The 16,425-nt window shown below is 46.2% G+C and overlaps 1 protein-coding gene across 1 annotated transcript in view; it reads right to left on the bottom strand.

Moving 5' to 3' along the window:
- LOC124805485 (toll-like receptor 3) overlaps positions 1–16,425 on the bottom strand; it is a 216,510-nt gene that overhangs the window by 22,629 nt on the left and 177,456 nt on the right. The window contains exon 6 of the mRNA XM_047266048.1: positions 5,501–5,617. Coding sequence (XP_047122004.1) covers positions 5,501–5,617 — 117 coding nt within the window. The remainder of the gene's footprint in view (positions 1–5,500; positions 5,618–16,425) is intronic.

Here is a 16,425-nt window from a genome sequence, read left to right as displayed (position 1 = left end):
TTGTGAATTCAGGGCAAAGCAGGTAACATACTTTTTTTACAAAATGCTTTTCGGTTATCTTCTGTTTTAATTTTATAGGATAGCGTGCATTGTTTTTAAACATTTGACAAGGGGCATTTACCTGCTGGGATATCCTATGTACCGATCGCTTCCAAATATTAGTAAGATATCTTATATGTTCTTGGTAATCCAGTCTCACTGAATGGGGTCACGGCACTGTTATGACATTTTGTATTTCTTCTGTAGGTCAATCCGAGGACGCCTAAATAAAGGTGAAACGCGTCATTGGGAAATAATTTTTAAAAAATTTACCACTGCAAACAAGATTACTTGTTTCTTCTTGAGAATAGAAGCATTTAAGATGTGGTGCTACAGAAGAAAGGTTTGGTGCCACAGTAGAATGTTGAAAATTATCTGGATAAAGAACGGAATGGTGAGATTTTCCGCAGAATCGACGAGGAAAAGAATATATGGGAAACACTGAACGAAGAAGGGACAGGATGGCATGACATCAATTACGATACCAGGGAGTAACTTCAATGTTACCAGAGGCAGTTGTAGAGGGTAAAAACTAGAGGTGAATAGAGATTAGGATACGTCCCGCAAATAATTGAGCGCATAGGTTGAAAGTGCTACTCTAAGATGAAAAGATTGGCATAGGAGATAACTAAAAAAATTAATAAATAAAAGTAAATGATCTAGCGAATAGTGTTAAAGGTTCCCAAAATAAAATATTCACTCTGCTGCAGATAACGTGCTGATATCTAACTTAGCGACAGGTTAAAACTGCGTTCCTGGCCAAGACTCGAACACGGGAACTGTGCCTATCGCTGGCAAATACACTGGAATATTCCTCAGGCTGAGGCTAATATATGTCTGTGCAATGTCTTTCCTTCTAGGAGCGCTATTCTTGCCAATTTCACAGCAGATGTTGTGTGAAGTTTCATTTTGAAGGTTGGAGATGAGGCACGACGGAAGTAAAGTCGTGATTCGTGCTTAGATAGCTCAGTCTGTAGAGCACTTGGCCACGAAAGGCAAAGGTCCGGCGTTCGCGTTTCGGTCCAGTAAAAGGTTTTAATCTGCCAGCAAGTTTCAATGTTAATAGCTCCTAGAGCCAGTTCGCGGATGACGCTGTTATTCGTAGAGACGTCACAACGCAAGAAAACTGTAGTGAAATGCAGGAAGACCTTCAGAGGATCGACGCTTCGTGCAGGGATTGTCAGTCGACGTTTGACATATAAAAATATAACTTTTTGCTGATTCGCACGCAAATAGTTGGGATGACCCATTATGACACCACTGACGACCAATCACTGGAAGCAACCACATTCATTGAACGTGTGGAGTGCATGTACTCAGAGATTTAAAGTCAAACTTCATAAAGCTAATCGTATGAAAGACATAGGCCAAACTGCAATTCCTTACGGGAGATGTAAAGGTTCCAAAAACGTGTAGTACATTCTGAGCCGTGGAAAAAAATTGCTGTTTTAAGAGTGCGCCGCAGCGCGTTGTTTGAAGCAGTTGCCCTCCGTTTCTGGCGGTGGCGCCGCTGTGGCAATTTCAGCTTTGGTGTCTCCCTCTGGTGGGAAAGCGGAAAGGTTGCCTATTCACGTGCATGTAAGGGGCGCTATCAGCTCAGCAGTTGGTCGGTCGGAGTGAGGCTAGGTCAGTCTCGCGTCACCAGTTGCTGGTCTGTTCGCATTTGTGCGGCAGTTAGTGTCTGTCGTCGGAGTGCGAGTATGTCTGTCGTTTGGATCAAACTTTAAGCCAGAAAATGAGAGTCTTGTCACTCCGCCAGTAACAGAACTCAGCTAGTGGTTCCTCGGTCGGGGCTGAGTTCCTGCATCTGAGTCTGCGCGTTAGGCCGCCAGTCTGCTCGAGTTGCTCGGGCAACGGTCATTGGCGATTGGATCGGTCGGTTGGTCGGTCGCGCACTGAGACACGAGATGACTTGCCCGCCTTGAGCGTCGGCGGATGTCAGGTCCCCACGTGAGTCCAGTGGGCAGTGCCGTATAGAAAGGGGTAGCGGCTTCGCGGTTCACACGAGAGCAACAGGAGCGAAACCACGGCATCGGGCTGGCCGGGCCGAGCTGTGACGCCGTGAGACGGTGGATCGGCGCGCCTTCCTGCGTCCGTTGAAGCGGCTGGCAGCGGACGGTTCGGGAGAGCGTTGGGGGTGCTGCGCCAGGTCTTCGCCAGAGATGGCAGTTTATTAGAATTTAAGTGATTGGAGATATGTTGTTTCATTTACTTGTTAAATTCTACTTGTTTCCTTGGTGAGTAAATTCACGGTTCACATTCGCTCCCAGGTTTGTTTAGTAGGTGCGAAGGCCCGGCGAAGATGTTCGTTCAGCGCCAATGCCAGGTACTACAAGGGGGGGCGTTGTACATGAAGGAGTGCTTTACTTTTAAAATTGTGAGATCGAACGTTTCTAGAGGAGTTAACCGATATATTGGTTCTTTCTACGGCTATCTCTAGAAAAGACCATGAAAGTAGAATGAGCTGGATTCAGTCTCACAGTGACGCTTACCAACAATCACCATACCCCTCCCATGACAAGGTGAGGCGTAGCGCTGTATACCGATCCTGCCTTGGAGACGGTTAAGTGGGAGATGTGTCTCAGAGCTGGATGATGACAGATGGTGACGCGAGACTGGACGCGCGTGTAGCTTATGTACCAGCCGATAGAGGACAGTATTGGATAGGGGACTGTGATTTAGTTTCGATTGCGCCCACTAGAGTGCACTAAAGTAATAGAATGTTTTTCATAAACTGTTCTAGTATTTTCATAAAGTGTTATGTCTTTTTGTGTATGTAAAATGTTATAAATGTGTTTTAGCAGTATGAAAGATGCGTGAGTGTGGTTTAAGTAATTTGAAGATAAGAAAGATGCGTGAGTGTGATTTAAGGTTAATATGAAGATAATTGTTTAACTAGTTATGTAATGGGATTTAGTGTGGGAACATTTCGAAGAAGTGTGGATGTGGACAAAGGGGATATTTGTAGAATAGATTTGTAAAGTAAGTTTATGGTAAAGGGAAAGTTAATTCAGGTATAAATAACAATAGTAAACAACTTTATACATAAGCAAAACTTCAGCATATTAGATAATTACGTCGGTAAAAAGTGCAGTCGTTAGGTTTACTATTTTGGGATTGGCTATTGATGAAAAGCGCGGACTGACGCGGGAGAATGTTGTTTTGCTGTTGGCTGTTGAGTAAACTGACCAATGGCAAGGCAATATTCTTCGCACGCCTTTCTCTGCTGGTAGAGAAGACTTAGAGTATTCGAGAGAGGAGTCGGAGCCTAGCCATGAAACAGTTCGAAAGTGTGTAGTAGTAGTTCCGATGGAAATGGTAAGTTTCCGGATCTAGCAGTGTTTCATACATCAAAAGTGTTGTAAAGTGACGGCATAATTATTCCGATGGGTGTGTAGAAATTTCGGAATTTTTAAGTGAATTTTGTGACGAGAAAAGACATAAATCCCACGTGGCGTATTGAGCAGGTCGGTGGCTAAAAACTGTGACTGCATTAGGTATCGACAGACTTAATATTTGGCGAGCATTCTCAATCACAAGCAATCCGTATTTTTGTTGCTGTTGCGTTTTCGGGAAATGCAACAACATAAACCTGCTAACGTGAGTGAAAGGTATTGTGAGTGACTGTGTAAAGACTAGCACGGGCTTGGCAGTGATACGTGTACACCTAAGTTTCATAATACACTCCTGGAAATTGAAATACGAACACCGTGAATTCATTGTCCCAGGAAGGGGAAACTTTATTGACACATTCCTGGGGTCAGATACATCACATGATCACACTGACAGAACCACAGGCACATAGACACAGGCAACAGAGCATGCACAATGTCGGCACTAGTACAGTGTATATCCACCTTTCGCTGCAATGCAGGCTGCTATTCTCCCATGGAGACGATCGTAGAGATGCTGGATGTAGTCCTGTGGAACGGCTTGCCATGCTATTTCCACCTGGCGCCTCAGTTGGACCAGCGTTCGTGCTGGACGTGCAGACCGCGTGAGACGACGCTTCATCCAGTCCCAAACATGCTCAATGGGGGACAGATCCGGAGAACTTGCTGGCCAGGGTAGTTGACTTACACCTTCTAGAGCACGTTGGGTGGCACGGGATACATGCGGACGTGCATTGTCCTGTTGGAACAGCAAGTTCCCTTGCCGGTCTAGGAATGGTAGAACGATGGGTTCGATGACGGTTTGGATGTATCGTGCACTATTCAGTGTCCCCTCGACGATCACCAGTGGTGTACGGCCAGTGTAGGAGATCGCTCCCCACACCATGATGCCGGGTGTTGGCCCTGTGTGCCTCGGTCGTATGCAGTCCTGATTGTGGCGCTCACCTGCACGGCGCCAAACACGCATACGACCATCATTGGCACCAAGGCAGAAGCGACTCTCATCGCTGAAGACGACACGTCTCCATTCGTCCCTCCATTCACGCCTGTTGTGACACCACTGGAGGCGGGCTGCACGAGGTTGGGGCGTGAGCGGAAGACGGCCTAACGGTGTGCGGGACCGTAGCCCAGCTTCATGGAGACGGTTGCGAATGGTCCTCGCCGATACCCCAGGAGCAACAGTGTCCCTAATTTGCTGGGAAGTGGCGGTGCGGTCCCCTACGGCACTGCGTAGGATCCTACGGTCTTGGCGTGCATCCGTGCGTCGCTGCGGTCCGGTCCCAGGTCGACGGGCACGTGCACCTTCCGCCGACCACTGGCGACAATATCGATGTACTGTGGAGACCTCACGCCCCACGTGTTGAGCAATTCGGCGGTACGTCCACCCGGCCTCCTGCATGTCCACTATACGCCCTCGCTCAAAGTCCGTCAACTGCACATACGGTTCACGTCCACGCTGTCGCGGCATGCTACCAGTGTTAAAGATTGCGATGGAGCTCCGTATGCCACGGCAAACTGGCTGACACTGACGGCGGCGGTGCACAAATGCTGCGCAGCTAGCGCCATTCGACGGCCAACACCGCGGTTCCTGGTGTGTCCGCTGTGCCGTGCGTGTGATCATTGCTTGTACAGCCCTCTCGCAGTGTCCGGAGCAAGTATGGTGGGTCTGACACACCGGTGTCAATGTGTTCTTTTTTCCATTTCCAGGAGTGTATATTAATTAAGGACAACATTTCCAACTCCTCATTTCGTGTGAGAACTTTCTCCCGAAACGTAGATTAGTGACTTTAATTGCAGCCTGGTTCACGTCGAAGCACAGTGGGTTTCGCTCGGCATCCCTACCGATGATCTGCTGAGACAATGCTAGCAGGTAGGCGCAGATTCGTTCGTCGTAAAAGGGACGGAAGGAACCGCGCCGCCGCAAAGGGGGAGTTACATACATCGGTTGGCTTGAGGAGCACAGATATTGTCTATCAACATATTAGTAGTGCATGGCATGGAGTTCACGTCAGAGTTGTCGGTAGAATCGGACGCAGTGGCAAGCGGAGCGTCGCCAGTCCGTGGCCTACCTGCCGCGAGTAGACGTTGAGGTAGAGGCAGTCCTCTTGACCACCGCTCGCCTGCGAACACTTCGGCGCGTCAGCTACCGCCTCCACGCTGCCGTTCCACGTGTACGGCACCGGGTCCTGAACGACAAAAAAAAAAAAAACGCAAAATGACGCTAGTAAACTGAGTAATTATTGTTTACAGAAAATATCACAGGTTATATAAGTTCTTACGTAATTTGCATCTGCCTGCAGTCGCATGAGGACAATATTAAGTCCAGGCTCCAAAGAAATAACAGGATTAGTACTTCCGTGAGAATGTGTGAATCATGTATTGATGTTTAAATCAAAAAACCGATGCTGTGAACGATCATAGGGGACAAGGAAAAAGCAGTCTGGTTCTAAGAACGCTTGATCCAGTAATGAAACAGTTGAGGGTGGAGGGCACAAATTTCAACACGATCCAAAAGAATCAATGGGGCTCTGTGTAAAGTGAAGTGATACACTCTAACTCGTCACTATACGATTTGGAGGCTTAAGGCGTAATATGTAACTGCAGACTGGAGAAAGTTAAGTTCTGCTTAGAACAACCCCTACCACCGGTGCGGAAGTAAACGGCCGAAAGAATTTGCAGTCATATCTAGTAAACATGAAAATTACTAGAATGAGATTTTCACTCTGCAGCGGAGTGTGCGCTGATATGAAATTTCCTTGCAGATTAAAACTGTGTGCCCGACCGAGACTCTAACTCGGGACCTTTGCCTTTCGCGGGCAACTTCTCTACCATCTGAGCTACCGAAGCACGACTCACGCCCGGTCCTCACAGCTTTACTTCTGCCAGTATCTCGTCTCCTACCTTCCAAACTTTACAGAAGCTCTCCTGCGAACCTTGCAGAACTAGCGAGTTCGAGTCTCGGTCGGGCACACAGTTTTAATCTGACAGGAAGTTTCATATCGGCGCACACTCCGCTGCAGAGTGAAAATCTCATTCTGGAAACATCCCCCAGGCTGTGGCTAAGCCATATCTCCGCAGTATCCTTTCTTTCAGGAGTTCTAGTTCCGCAAGGATCGCAGGAGAGCTTCTGTAAAGTTTGGAAGGTAGCAGACGAGATACTGGCAGAAGTAAAGCTGTGAGGACCGGGCGTGAGTCGTGCTTCGGTGGCTCGGATGGTAGAGCACTTGCCCGCGAAAGGCAAAGGTCCCGTGTTCCAGTCTAGGACGGGCACACACTTTCAATCTGCCAGGAAGTTTCATGAAAATTATTATTGATCTTTCAAAAAAATGGTTCAAATGGCTCTGAGCACTATGGGACTCAACTGCTGAGGTCATTAGCCCCTAGAACTTAGAACTAGTTAAACCTAACTAACCTAAGGACATCACAAACATCCATGCCCGAGGCAGGATTCGAACCTGCGACCGTAGCGGTCTTGCGGTTCTAGACTGCAGCGCCTTTAACCGCACGGCCACTTCGGCCGGCATTGATCTTTCAGCGATAGAGAATTGTTATAGTATATCTGTAAGTTGGGTTAGCTCTTGAGGAAATACGCCTTTTTGTTAGTGACTGACCTTCGCTAATATAGTGACCCAAAACATTCTGACTGTACAGTGATCCAACCCACACAATAGTTAACAAACACACTATGTGATCAAAAGAATCCGGATAGCCCCAAAAACATAAGTTTTTCATATTAGGTGCATTGTGCTGCCACCTACTGCCAGTTACTCCATATCAGCGACCTGTAGTCATTAGACATCGTGAGGGAGCAGAAGGATCGCTCCGTGGAACTCATGGACTTCGAACGTGGTCAGGTGATTGGGTACCACTTGTATATTACGTCTGTAGGCGTGAGTTCCACACTCCTAAACATCCCTAGGTCCACTGTTTCCGATGTGATAGTGAAGTGGAAATGTCAAGGGACACGTACAGCACAAAAGCGTACAGATCGACTTCGTCTGTTGACTGAGAGATTGCCAACAGTTGAAGAGGCTCGTAATGGGTAATAGGCAGACATCTATCCAGACTATCACACAGGAATTCCATATTGCATCAGGATGCACTGGAAGTACTGTGATAGTTAGACGGGAGGTGAGAAAACTTGGATTTCATGTTCGAGCAGCTGCTCATAAGCCACACATCACTCCGGTAGTTGCCAAACGACGCCTCGCTTGGTGTAAGGAGCGTAAACCTTGGACGATTGAACAGTGGAAAAACGTTGTGTGGAGTGACGAATTACGGTACACAATGTGGCGCTCCGATGGCAGGATGTGGGTATGGCGAATGCCAGGTGAACGTCATCTGCCAGCGTGTGTAGTGCCAACTGTAAAATTGGGAGGCTGTGGTGTTATGGTGTGGTCATGTTTTGCGTGGCATTACCACGGCACAGGCCTACATTGATGTTTTAAGCACCTTCTTGTTCCCACTGTTGAAGAGCAATTCGGTGATGGCGACTGCATCTTTCAATGAGATCGAGCACCTGTTCATAATACACGGCCTGTGGCGGAGTGGTTACACGACAGTAACATCCCTGTAATGAACTGGCCTGCATAGAGTCCTGACCTGAATCGTATAGAACACTTTTGGGATGTTTTGGAACGCCGACTTCGTGCCAGGCCTCACCGACCGACATCGATGCCTCTCCTCAGTGAATCACTCCGTGAATAATGGGCTGCCATTTCCCAATAAACCTTCCAGCACCTGATTGAACGGATCCATGTGAGAGTGGCAAGGCTAAGGGTGGGCTAACACCATATTGAATTCCAGCATTACCGACGGAGGGCCCCACGAACTTGTAAGTCATTTTCACTCTAGTGTCCGGATACCTTTGATCACATAGTGTATAATCATTAAATATAATAGACATTACACACAGCACCATGAACCAAAGCGAAGTCCATGTGGCAGCGTGTTACATGTACTGTTATGCACTACTTTATCCCGTTAAATTGTTATACACTATTGGCAGAATAAGAAAAAATCATCTACTCAGTAATAAGCACTGTTAAGATATCGTACGTTACAATGTATTCGTAACTTTTTTTTGATTTGAGATACCGTGGCACTTTGCTACAGTACACTGTTCCATGTGTGGAAGTACATTCATCCGTTAGAAAGAATGATTCAGTCTTGTAAACTGGAACTGTAGCTGTCAAGAGTACAACAACATGCAGTATGATATTTTGAATTCTGATCTATACCGTATACAACGACAAATAACCCTAAATATTTCGTCATAACACCATATTATATGTTAATAGTTGTCAAATTGGTTAAGATAATTTTTACTCATTTACTTGGTCCATTACTGCTGGTTTATGATGATCTACTGACGAAAGTAGTTGAATCGTACCTGCTGTTACAGCAGTTGGTAGATGTCTTCAGCACAAAACGAAGGCCATTATGCAGAAAACAAGCAACAGTTCTGTAACGTTGCTTTTCTCGGGGTAAAGTCATCAGCAAACAGCAGAACTAAGAGAAGGTAAATACATTGCTCAATAGTGATACCAGGGCCAGTGATGGAAGACAGAATAAACTCTAATGATATAAACAGCAGTAGCAGCAGTGGTAATACGAGGAATTTTCCACATTGTGTTACACTTTGTTTTTCCCCATTACTCTTGGTGCACTACTTGACGCATCATTACTGCTGCAAGTATGTACTACATTGCTCTAATCGTAGCTGGCAAGTAGTGCACCAAGAGTAATGGGTTGATAGCCGTGTGCAGAAAGTGAGCATCGCCACGAAAAGTCCTCTTGCAACACGACGACGCTCTCCTCGATGTGAGTCGGAAAACCACGGCTGCCATCGCTGAAATGGGGTTCCAGGTACTGCCACATCCATGCTGTCCTCCCGACGTGGCCCCCATATGATTATCAACTATGTGGCGCTATGAAAACTCCTCTGCACGGACATCATTTCGTAGACTTTCAGGAACTGTGTGCAGCAGTCCTGCGGTGTGACCGACAGACACCAGAAGAGTGGTTCTCAGAGGGCCTACAGAAGTTAAAGGGGGCCAAGTAAGGAGAATACGGTGGATGTGACACTACATTTAAGCGATGTCACGCGTGTTTTCAGATTCGTAACTGGATGAACGTTGTCGTTGCAAAAGCACTTTTCGTCATGGTGCACATTCTCCTCATACTACCACCAGTCACCTGTAAATATCTGCAGTGTTTACCCCCTCCTTGATGGAAACCCTGTCGTCCAGCACAGTCATTTCTGATCACACTCCATGATAACAGTTGGGAAATACGGCTGTACTACGCCGGGATTACACTTCCAGTAATTGTCCTGCCACCTACTGTTAAAAGCAGTACATACTTGCAGTTGTAGTGAATGGGGCACAATAAATGATGCGAAAAATTAAAGCGTAAATCAATACGTAATGACCCTAGTAGTAGTATTTTCGTCCGTTGTGATAGTAGCGCCAATATTAGCAGGCGAGAAACCTAATTTTGAAAGATATAAGAACAGTTAAAAAATTGTGAAAATATATGCTTCAATTCTGTGACTAGAAACGCGCATTCTGCTGGAGATGGGAAATAATACCATAGTGGAACTACATACACGGATTGTTTCAGGAGACGATAGACGCTTGCTGTGTTATTGATATTACTGCTGTCATTACGTGAGCGGACGAGTGTGATTATCAAGGACAGCGCTGGACGATTTGGGTTTTTGTGGAAGGAGGATGTAAATACTACAGATATTCATGTGCGAATGGGATCGACCTCACCCCTACCCTCAAGTACCTTGGCGTCACCCTTGACCGTCGCCTCCCCTGGACCCCCCATCTCCGGACAATCCAAGCCAAGGCACGCTCCCGACTCCATCTCCTCAAGCTCCTTTCTGGCTGCACATGGGGTCTGGAACCCTCCACCATCCTCCACACCTATAAATCCCTCATCCGCCCTATCCTCTGCTGGATCTCCGCCCTTCCTACCTTTTACAAATCCCTTCTCATCCTAGAATGCCATGCGCTCCACCTCACCTATCTCATCCATCTCCCCTCCCCCACACGGATCCTGTATGACCTCATTCCGTTCCTGCACATCCTCCCTTTCCTCGAATGGATACAGATCCTGTAAACCTCTCGTAAACTTAATCTCCCTCACCCGCTTGTGTCTCCCATCCTCTACCACCCCTGTCCGCTGCCGCACCTGTATTCCCGCGTCCCACCTGCTCTCCATCTCTCCATACCCTCGCGCAAGGTGGTTTCCACCAACTCCCCCTCCACGATGATGCCCTCATCCCCTCCATCTACCCCTCCTAACAACTTTGATCCTCCCCTACCACACCCTGTGTTTTTTCCCAAAGACATCCTTCTATCCCTTCCTCTCTCTCTCTCCTCCACCCAGGCTTCCCCTACCCCCCTACCTACCTACCTTATTTTATCCCCCTCCCATCTCCTCTGCCACTTTCATCGACACCCTCCCCTATCCCTCCTCCCCCACCTTTTCCCCCTTTTGGCATGTCCCCAGACTTGTACACGTAGAGTGAACATTCGCTCGCCGGAGATCGTCGACAGTGTTTTGTGTGTGCCATCGTGTTAGTGATTCGGTGTTTCGTCATTTGTGCTCCTTCGTTCACATGTGCCGTTTCTGTCGTCTCTGTTAGTGCCCGAGTGCTGAACGTTTTTCTTTGGACGCTGCACTTGTGAACGACTTCATGTATTTTAAAATTGTGTGTCTACTGTTGTCTATCCACCGTGTTGTTTCGTTTTTCGTCTCCACTTGTAATAAATGTATTATCTGTGGCCGAAGAGCGGCGTAGTGTTGCCACTGCCGGCCTACCTTCGTATAAGGTGTCAAAATCACAATGAAGGGAAAAAATGGGCAATTGGTGGCAGTGTGCAGAAAGACACTGTAGACATACGAGGTAAACTACGGGTAGATGATGATCGTCTGCTGAAAAATTCGAACGGAAGTCATACTGGCAGGTGGGAAGAGGCAAGTGGCATTCGAGATGTTTGTGTATGTGCTTGGAGAGGACAGATTATATGGCATTTCTGAAGAATGGGGTTCAGATGGATCAGAAGGAAGACGTATCGTTAGAGAGTAGGTTAGATTTTAGAAAGGAAGAATTTTTTAGATGGCCTGCAACTTGGTGTAACAACCAGTGCAAAGCATTAGGGGAAAGAAAGCCAGTCTCCTGTGGTATGTTCCTTGTAGGCTTCACCACACCCTGGGCAGTTCAAAACATCAGGCCCCTCCTTGGATTTGGACCTGGTTGTTCCTGAGGAGGATGGAGCGGTTGAGTCCAGATGAGCCCTAGAGATTCTGCCATTGTTCGGTACTGGTATTTTGTCTCTTCTTTGTTTTGTCTGGTTTATCTTGTTCTCACAACAATTAACTTTTGTACAGACACCCTGACAAAATTTCGTTTTTTTTTTTGCCATTGTCATTTTTGTTATGGGTCCATCATATTTTGGCAATGAATAAATACTGGATTGTTCTACACCTGTTCACATATCAGCACTCTGAACTTCATTTGTGTCACGTTCTTGGTTTTTTTCTGGTGACTGCACGGACAAATCATCTGTCACATATGAGCAGCGTTTGTCCATGGGCTACTGTTGAACTCCTTTGCCTTCTGTTGAACTCCTTTGCCTTCTTCGGTTGTTGGAAATTCGCCTCTCTCATTGATTTCTGAGAGACCAACGTCTTCTGCTGTGAAGACATCCGGATTGAGCGCGAATATTCCCGTTGATTCGAAGGAATTCTCAGCTGTTTGGATTGCGGCCACTCTAGAATATGCAGATCGAAACAGAACACTCACATCTGTGTGCCTAATGGATGTTCCTGGATTAGTAACCGTTAGAAACAAAGAGGGAGGGGTTGGTTAGCACAGAGTACGCGCATTGTCTTTTCCGCTGTCTTACAGAGTACTCTTAAACTATGCGCCAAACTGTTCAAAAAAATATCACAAATGACAGTCTCTGCTTGGTTCCGCTGTTTGTCGTGCCGTGGTTTGTTCCTCACACAACTGTGATTCTTTTGGCACATAATTTTATTTTCAGGTGAGTATTTAGGCAGCAGGCAACGGCCTTGCCGCAGTGGATATACCGGTTCCCGTGAGATCACCGAAGTTAAGCGCTGTTGGGTGTGGCCGGCCCTTGGATGGGTGACCATCCAGCCGCCATGCACTGTTGCCATTTTTCGGGGTGCACTCAGCCTCGTGATGCCAATAGAGGAGCTACTCGACCGAATAGTAGCGGCTACGGTCAAGAATACCATCATAACGACCGGGAGAGCGGTGTGCTGACCCCACACCCCTTCCTATCCACATCCTCCCTGAGGATGACACGGCGGTCGGATAGTCTCGGTAGGCCACTCGTGGACTGAAGACTGAGTGTATTTAGACAGTGCTTATTGCTTACGATATACAACATACATATTACATAATTTGGAATAAAAACATATTTACTTGCACTAACTGAGGAATGTGGCGGAGCTCTTCAAGATTACGTGTTATGATGTCGCTGTAGAAGCAACAATTAAATGTAGTTTTTCACTGTTGGTCAGTGATGGCAGTGTACATAAAATGCCATAGCGAAATCTTACTAGACATGTACTCTTACCCGACCTTACCCTATGTTATACATGTTCTACGATTTTTGGAAGAAAAACTATAGACATTTCTGAAGATAACGATCTGTTGGTCAGTGATGGCAGTGTACATAAAATGCCATAGCGAAATCTTACTAGACATGTACTCTTACCCGACCTTACCCTATGTTATACATGTTCTACGATTTTTGGAAGAAAAACTATAGACATTTCTGAAGATAACGATGATGAATGTTTGACTCAATACTGTGAGTTGTGTTGTCATTTCTTTGCAACCACGGAATTTATTTCATGCGTTGTGATTGGTGAGTTTAAATGTGTTAGTGGTGGAGCGGCTGATGCACTTTTAGAATATGGGGATATTTTGTGGAAAAAGTTATGGTTATGAGAATTGACGAAAGTGCTTTGGAGTTGGCTAATAGTACCCTTTATTTGGGAGTAAGCGAGGGGTGCTTGTTTTTTTCGAAACAGTGGACAGCGTGGAGAAATATCGTAAAACCGCAATGCGTCTAGTACCTACTTGAGCTTAAGGGTAGTGTTGTACTGAGTTTGGTGTTTCTCTGTTACAAGTACCGGCGTATTATTGTTCACGAATGAGTCTATAATTGCTGGTGACGAGAGTCTCCTGGTACGGACGGAGAAGAGTGACTTCTCTTTATTTGTTCATTATTTGGAATCCCGCTTTAGGGAATGGGTTGTCAGTGGCTCAGCTACAACTCTTAAGCATTTTCCTTAACAATAGAAACAATGCAACAGAAATTTTAGTACGATAAAATAGCGATGAACTTATGGTGCAAATGGCTCTGACCACTATGGGACTTAACATCTGAGGTCATCAGTCCCCTAGAACTTACAACTACTTAAACCTAACTAACCTAAGGACATCACGCTCGGTTCCAGTCAATAGCGCCTAGAACCGCACGGCCACTCCGGCCGGCTAGATAGAGATACATTATATTGTAATCATCTCTTAGTAAATGATTTGTGTTAGACACACCGATAATATGTATCATCAGGAAAAAGTAAACTATGCAGTTACGTCGAGAGCAAATTGCATTAGCAATCTCGCTGAATGTAGGACATTTTATGTAAACATCTAAAAAACAAGATAAAAGCCTAAAAATTACAAGAGCTATATTATTATATCCATCTCTGAATGAACCCTAAATACATGCACAGCACCCAATCTAGACATCCGCTACCGCACAATAAGGCTTCAGGCAATGGTCACCTACACCCCAAGTAACATATAACCCAGACCTCGAGTTCCAAATACCGTACACTCCAAGCATTACACGTTCTATAACTCGAGCTCACATGGATTTCTAGTATTTTTTTATATATTTATCCCGTTTTACACGTATAGATAAATGTCCTATATTAAGCGAGATGGCGGCCACAGAGTTCTTGCATATTTATACATCAATCTCGTTTCATAGAAACATAGATAAAATTTCTTATATTCAGCGAGATGGCTAATACAGTTTACTCTTGACATTACTTCATAGTATACATGTTATCGATGTGACGAGGTATTACTGTTGTGAATAACACAAATCATTTACTGGGAAATGATCTCTACTATGTAATGTATCAAGATTTCCCACAAATAAATAACTACTGTATAATAAAGTCGGGTGGCATGAATGGCTGGGATACCTCCAAGGGCAGGTCCTGCCACCAGAACTGGGAAGGTACGCTACTGGCCATTAAAATTGCTTCACCACGAAGATGACGTGTTACAGACGCGAAATTTAACCGATGGGAAGAAGATGCTGTGATATGCAAATGATTAGCTTTCCAGAGCATTCACACATGATTGGCGCGGGTGGCGACACCTACACGGTGCTGACACGAGGAATGTTTCCAACCGATTTCTCATATACAAACAACAGTTGACCGGCGTTGCCTGGTGAAACGTTGTTGTGATGCTTCGTGTAACAGGGAGAAATGCGTACCATCACGTTTCCGGCTTTGATAAAGGTCGGATTGTAGCCTACCACGATTGCGGTTTATCGTATCGCGACACTGCTGCTCGCGTTGGTCGAGATCCAATGACTGTTAGTAGAATATGGGATAGGTGGGTTCAGGAGGGTAATACGGGCCGCCGTGCTGGATCCCAACAGGCTCGTATCACTAGCAGCCAAGATCACAGGCATCTTATCCGCATGGCTGTAACGGATTGTGCAGCCACGTCTCGATCCCTGAGTCAACAGATGGGCACGTTTGCAAGACAACAACCATCTGCACAAACTGTACGATGACGTTTGTGCAGCATGGACTATCAGGTCGGGGACCATGGCTGCGGTTACCCTTGACGCTGCATCACAGATAGGAGCGCCTGCGACGGTGGGTGCACGAAAGGCAAAACGTTATTTTTTCGGATGAATCCAGGTTCTGTTTACAGCATCATGATGGTCGCGTCCGTGTTTGGCGACATTGCGGTGAACGCACATTGGAAGCGTGTATTCGTCATTGCCATACTGGCGTATCACTCGTCGTGATGGTATGGGGTGCCATCGGTTACACGTCTCGGTCACCTCTTGTTCGCACTGACGGCACTTTGAACAGTGGACGTTCATTTCAGATGTGTCTCTACCCTTCATTCGATCCTTGCGAAACCATATATTTCAGCAGTATAATGCACGACCGCATGTTGCAGGTCCTGTACGGACCTTTCTGGATACAGAAAATGTTCGACTTCTGCCCTGGCCAGCACATTCTCTAGATCTCTCACCATTTGAAAACGTCTGGTCAATGGCGGCCTAGCAACTGGCTCGTCACAATACGCCAGTCACTACTCTTGATGAACTGTGGTATCGTGTTGAAGCTGTACGTGTACACGCCATCCAAGCTCTGTTTGACTCAATGCCGAGGCGTATCAAGGCCGTTATTACGCCAGAGGTGGTTGTTCTGGGTACTGATTTGTCAGGATCTATGCGCCCAAATTGCGTGAAAATGTAATCACATGTCAGTTCTACTATAATATATTTGTCCAATGAATACCCGTTTATCATCTGCATTTCTTCTTGGTGTAGCAATTTTAATGGCCAGTAGTGTATTTGCTACTCATTGCACTCACATGCACCTTTACTTCGCGAAGTGTGTTGTTTTAAGTAAGTATTTAATGTTGGTGACTAATGCATGTGCTTATGTAATGTGATGCCACGTTTGTGGCGTACATAATCTACTCCTCTCTAACAGCCCTAAGGGTCCCTCAGAAGCCAACGTCCTCCTCCGATGGACAGATCGCCAACACTGTCGCATGTGCGTACCTCATGAGACTGTCGAGAGCTTTGGAGATTACTCCAGGACACTGGATGTAAAGTCTGGTGATCACAGACTTGACGCCACCTCCCCTCCTCTGCCCTCTGCCGTGAAG

This window comes from Schistocerca piceifrons, chromosome 7 (assembly GCF_021461385.2).
Source record: "Schistocerca piceifrons isolate TAMUIC-IGC-003096 chromosome 7, iqSchPice1.1, whole genome shotgun sequence".
Taxonomy (NCBI): domain Eukaryota; kingdom Metazoa; phylum Arthropoda; class Insecta; order Orthoptera; family Acrididae; genus Schistocerca; species Schistocerca piceifrons.
This window is presented reverse-complemented; position numbering and strand designations above follow the sequence as displayed.